Source organism: Carya illinoinensis, chromosome 1, assembly GCF_018687715.1.
Source record: "Carya illinoinensis cultivar Pawnee chromosome 1, C.illinoinensisPawnee_v1, whole genome shotgun sequence".
NCBI classification, from domain to species: domain Eukaryota; kingdom Viridiplantae; phylum Streptophyta; class Magnoliopsida; order Fagales; family Juglandaceae; genus Carya; species Carya illinoinensis.
This window is the reverse complement of record NC_056752.1, coordinates 38,958,211-38,964,210: the sequence shown is the minus strand read 5'-3', so window position 1 is coordinate 38,964,210 and position 6,000 is coordinate 38,958,211. Positions and strand designations below refer to the sequence as shown.

General features: G+C 36.9%; 1 protein-coding gene across 8 annotated transcripts in view; it reads left to right on the top strand.

Moving 5' to 3' along the window:
- LOC122318124 (serine/threonine-protein phosphatase 4 regulatory subunit 3-like) overlaps positions 1-6,000 on the top strand; it is a 41,975-nt gene continuing 35,975 nt past the window's right edge. The window contains exons 1-5 of one of the 8 annotated variants that reach the window (XR_006244724.1): positions 1-418; positions 4,008-4,088; positions 4,241-4,340; positions 4,436-4,520; positions 4,632-4,681. Coding sequence is in view for 4 of the 8 variants with exons in the window: in XM_043135324.1 (XP_042991258.1) it covers positions 374-418; positions 4,008-4,088; positions 4,241-4,340; positions 4,436-4,520; positions 4,632-4,681 (361 nt within the window). In the remaining 4 variants the exon portion in view is untranslated. The remainder of the gene's footprint in view (positions 419-4,007; positions 4,089-4,240; positions 4,341-4,435; positions 4,521-4,631; positions 4,682-6,000) is intronic. The other 7 variants (XR_006244725.1, XM_043135324.1, XR_006244721.1 and 4 more) reach the window with 7 other exon arrangements.

The window sequence follows — 6,000 nt, the reverse complement described above, 5'->3', positions numbered from 1 at the left end:
ACAAAAGCCAAGGCCATTCCCGGGATTCAACACACTCAAATGCGTAATGGTTTTCTCTCGAGTCTCCTTTTCTTTCTGTCATCGAAGGTCGGGGGCAGGCGCTTGAACGGGAAAGAATAAAAGGAAAGAGGGAGGGAGAGAGAGAGAGGGAATCTGGAGATTCACACCGCTTCGTTAATGGCGGTTAGGGTTTTTCATTGATCCCCTCCAAACTATAAAAGAAACTTTAATCTTCTTCATACACTTTCTATCCCTTCTCTCCTAAAAAACCCTAATTTATTGTCCTTGAAGCATATCCGTCGCCGTTCCGGTTCGGACGATTCAATCTCTGTAATTCTGTCTTCTAATTTGAATAGCTGATACAGTAGCAGGCATGGGCGCTCCTGAGAAGTCACAGGCCAATGCCAATTCAATGCAGGTGAGTCTTGCTTCGGTGTAATCGAAGGCTCATTACTTTGCCCTAAAACTGAACTTGGCACCGATTTTTTTTTTTCTTTTTTAAGTAGTCGTTTTGAATTTGAGAGCATCGTGCTGGTCTCTCCTAGTCTTTAATTTATAAATTTGGGTGTAATTGTGCAATTTTGTTTACTTTTATCGTGATGAGGTCGGATGAATTTTATTGATTGAGTGCAAATGATGATAACTCGGTTGGATTCGATTAGGTTTTTTATGCAATTATTAGTGGTTAGCGTGCTGAGTATTGTCTCTTTATGTTTCGAAAAATCTGTTTACTGGTTCGTTTAGGAGTACCAAGCATTTTTAGTCCGTAATCTGTTATAAAGGTGCGCAATGCCAAAAAGCCTGATCCTGTCGTGGCCTTTGTGGGGGAAATGTTCCAAGGTAATTCTTCATTGAAGTGTTTGGCAAAGCTGCTGCAACAATAAATTGAAGGGATTGGATTGGATATCAGTTCCTTTCGCAGTCGAATGGGATTAAGGATTGCATTTTAATATTAAATATATATTGTTTCATTAGTTGGTTGGAGCACTAGTTGGATCCCCATGGTTGTAAATGAATGAGTGCTGTAGCATAGTAAATAGTAGCCTTGTGTTGGACTATTTGAGCTTGAAGTTAGGAAATATATGGTAACTTTAGAGTTTATGTTTTTGAGAAATTTCTAATGCATTTGGTACTAGCTTATTTGAGCTTGACTCAAATTTATAAAGCCATTTTGGGCTTGATCTAGAGAAGGCTACGGGTTTTTGAAAAAAAAAAAAAATATTTGATTTGGGAGTTCTTCAGCTTTTGGATAGTTTTTGTTGCTATGTTTGCACGTAAGGTACTTGGCTGATTTCATCATATTTTTATCTTTCTAGTGTCCATAAGTTACTTTCTTTGCTCTATTGAAATTTCTGCAATTCTTGGCTCATCATGCTATATGACTAAATATTTTACTCAATTAATATGATAGTATTATGAATACCTAACTGTAGACATTTAATGCTTTGGAGTAGTAGCTGCCCTTTGTGTGGCTGTGCCCCCTGTCTGGGCGGAGCGGCCATATGACCCTGCTTCTGTACCTGCATGCCCATATCCATTGAATGGTTGGTCAAGTGTCCAGCACACTTGCCCAGGTGGGCCAAAATGAGAAATTCCACCTGGCTACTTCCATTTTTAAGGAGTAGAGATCTTTGGATACAACTTTCCTTTTATTGAAACAACTATGACAGTAAACTATGAAATCCAATGAAAGAGAGAGAAAGAGAGAGGGAGGGAGGGAGGCATACGGTGTCCCTACTCTTGAGTAACATGCATTTTTCACAACCACTTTATAGCAATGACATACAGTGCCATCTGTATCATCCATACCCTATCTACTGTAGTTAGGATACTTTTTATTATGAACTGCATCCAGGTTGGCGGAGGGAGGACCTACTCAAGTGTCCCTTCTCTTGAGTACATGCATTTTTCACAACCACTTTATGGCAATGACATACGGTGCCATTTGTATCATCCCTACCCTATCTACAGTAGTTAGGACACTTTTTATTATGAATTGCACCTGGGTGGGTGGAGGGAGGGAGGGAGGGAGGACCTACTCAAGTGTCCCTACTCTTGAGTAACATGCATTTTTCACAACCACTTTATAGCAATGACATACGGTGCCATCTGTATCGTACCTACCCTATCTACAGTAGTTAGGACACTTATTATGAACCGCACCTAGCCCGCTCACCCACCCCTACTTTGGAGTAACATGAATTATTCATGATTGCATTATAGCAATGACATACGGTGGCATTTGTATCATCCCTACCTTGTCCATAATTAGTTAGGACACACTATCTAGTACATATACTTTTCAAACTGTAATATGTTCATTCTTTAAATGTATATTCTTTATATATTTCTATATTATCCCCACTTCAATGCATGTACGTGTGAGTTTTTATAATGCTCAGGATATTCTACTTCACCTTGATATTATGGTTCTCCTTCTTTAGGGGACTGTTTGTGGGCCACCTACTTGGGGAGATATAAGTTTTTTTTTTTTTTTTTGATGTCGGGGAACCTCTCCAAGGCAGGGCCCTTTGGACCCACCCCTGCAGAATAAACCCCGGTCCCGTGCACCGCACCCTCGGAAGTTTCCCTACACGGAACTGGTTAAATCGCTGGCTTTTCACCAGGGGTGTGGCCCCAAAGGATTGTTTGCACCCATGAGGTGTTGAACCTTGGACCTTGAAGGGAATGATACCCCAAGACCAAGGCCTTCACCACTTGGGCCAACTCCTTGGGGTTTGGGGAGATATAAGTTCTTAACACTGTAGAAAGATCTTTACCGGATGGTGGAACTTTGTTTATGATGGGCAGTGAGGGGTTTGTGATTTTCTTTTGAATTCATATAGTTCAGGTAGGGCTCTTTATAGTCGGGGTTTGAATTTGTGTGCAGATGCTGAGATTCTCTTTTGAGTTTCATGTGCTTAATATTTTTGAATAATGCCTTTTTAGCTAAGAATATTGGAAATGGTATTTATGCTTACAAGATCACATGGCAGCTGAGTTGTATGCCCCACTTTGTAGAATGCTCCACCCCTTCTCCATTTGGCCATTGCTAGTGGGCTACATGTACTCCTATTCTGATATTGTTTGGAAAACTCCTTTTTTGGGGGGAATTCATTTAATGCATTCTGTCAAATGAAATGGTATAAATTTTCAAAACTACCCTGTAATTTGAACTTAAATAAAGCACATGGAAAGGGGGGCAGTGACTTTGGGACATCCCGAATTGGAATAGAGGACCGAAATATGGGATGGATGTGCCACTTTATAAGCTGCCATGTCTGTTATTTGTGTAGATTTTAGGCAATTTAATATGTGTATGCATTACTCTGATGTCAGTATGAGAGGCACTAAGTTACTTCTATTGTTGATTTGGTTTTTAATAGCTTCAGATTCTTTCATAGCTTTTTTCTTTTTTTTTTTTTTTTTTTTTCCTTTTTTTTCACGTTTAGGCATTTAATCACATGGGATAGCTATGAAAATGTTTTATATGCCTCTTTTTTTCCCCCAAGAATATGGGATGTATATGTTTTATACGCCTCTTAGTTTTCAATATTCATAATAATTAATTTTTGTTCCATAAGCATGCTTTTTGGATTTGTTAGTCAAGTTGTTATTAGAATGAGTTTGTTGTAGTGAGATGTGCACTTGGGTTCTTAATTATTGTCCTTTGTTCAATTTTCTTCCAGTGTTATGGTTCCTTTTTATAGTACTATACATATATTCCTTTTTATAGTACTATACATATAATTTTGGTTTGTTAGCTGTTGTCCAATTTAAAATTCTGGGAATGCTTTCTGTATATGTCCTATGTACTTGGGTTGTGCCCCTCTGCTTTGAATGACATTACCCTAATCGTAAAATTTTTCTTGGAATGCTTTTCTGCTTGCATATTGTCCTGGAGTTGATGTCTGGTCCTTTATAAACATCAACAACATTTATTGTAATGACTGGATGACTGATAGAAGTGTACCACCTATTTTTTTGTTATCCCTTTTTAATTTCAGCGTGTTAAGGTCTACCGTTTGAGTGATGATGGTAAATGGGATGACCAAGGAACTGGGCATGTCAGTGTTGACTATTTGGAGGTATGTTCACATTATACTCTCTTTGATGTTTGGATGACCTTGACAGATTAACAGATTTGAGAATCAAAATAGTTGTCTTAAGATGACTTAAAACTCTGACTGGTTATCCAAAACCTTTCATGCTTTTTGATTGTATGCACATTATATCACAGCGATCAGAAGAGCTAGGTTTGTTTGTCATTGACGAAGAAGACCATGAGACATTACTTTTACATCGTATTAGCTCAGATGACATTTACAGAAAGCAAGAAGGTAATATGAAGTTATTTTATTTTCTTTCAGTTGTGCTAATGTGTTATGCCAAGTGCCTGAAATGTTGGGATATCATATGACTTGATTATTTTCAGATACAATTATCTCGTGGAGGGATCCAGAATATTCTACGGAATTAGCACTAAGCTTTCAAGAGACTACAGGGTGTTCTTACATATGGTAACGCCAATATATTTATTCTGTTCATATACTTTGTTTTGTTTTTTGTGCAGAACTTTCTGCTTCAGCCATCATCTGATGCCTACCAAATATCATGCATGTTTTATTTAGGGACCATATTTGCACTGTGCAAAGGAATCTGCATTTCAATCCTCTTAACAGTAAGTATTTTCAATATTCAGAATTTTGAGTATATTGAAGCTGGTTATTACAGTTATTTCTACATGAACAAGGCATTAGATGCATATGGGGTTTCCCAGGGTAATTATTATATGACAACTTCTCCATTTGCTCTAGATTCTCTCATCTTACTTTTCCTGTGACCTTTACTTTTCCCGTGGCCTTATGTTTTGTTTTTATAGTATTTTTTATGTGTTTTTATAGTGAAGTGGGTTTGTCCTATTTGTGCGAGGGTAGCTTGTGGAATGGTTTCTTTTTTTCTTTAGATGGGTAAAGAGTGTAGCTTTTGGCTGTAGGGGTACTCTATGTTTCAGCTGACAGCCAGCTGATTGACCCTAAACTTGGTGCTTAATTTAGGTAACTTTTGCAATGAGATATAAACTATTGAAAGTGCTGAAACTAAAAATGGAACCCTCGGTGTAGTCATAGACTCATACGGGAGTTAAAAGTCTGATTTCTACTTGAACTTGGAATGGATTTTATTGTTTGAAGTTTATTAGTTCCTTTTTTTATTTGATTGGTAAACAAAATTTCATTGAAAATATCAATAGGAAAAAGCCCAAGTACACGAGATATTTACAATAGTGTCACCTTTGCCCTGATAATCTAGTGACATTCTTTTCTTTATTTTAGAGCTTTTTTATAAGCAGGATAATGATTTATTAATACTAGAAAAAGTTGTTTCCCCTCTGAAGTATACAAGTAATATTGTGAAATCCCGTTTCCGTAGGATAGAGATGTTACTAATGTACATAATATAATGCCCGGTAAAGAGATTCATATCCTGAAATACCTCATTTATTGAAAACATTAATTAAATTGCACATAATTGTTTTTTTAAAACATGAAACTGAAAACGTAGACTAAAACATAAACTAAACCTACGTGTGAGTTTTTATCCAAAAAATCTTAAAAAAAAAACTAAGTCCTTGCACTAGATCTACTCTTGGTCCTCTAGCTTTACGTCCTCTCAATCATCATCTATGACAGTTAAACGTAGGAGAAAATAAAAAAACAAACAAAAAAGAGTCGAATACTTAGTAAATAGCACCATACTGTAAAATATAATTTAGCTTAGACTTAATTTTTGAAAGACTCTTCAAACAACATATATCATTCATAGATTCTCATAGCATGTCTATTCATCATCGACATGAGTGAAAACATACATAATCATGGTAAACATATAACGTGAATGCATAAATTACTTGTTTATCTTGTTTCACTTATTATATAGAGAACCACGCTTGAGTCCATAACTTGTCATAACATGGAGTGAAACACGCTTGAGTCCGTGTTC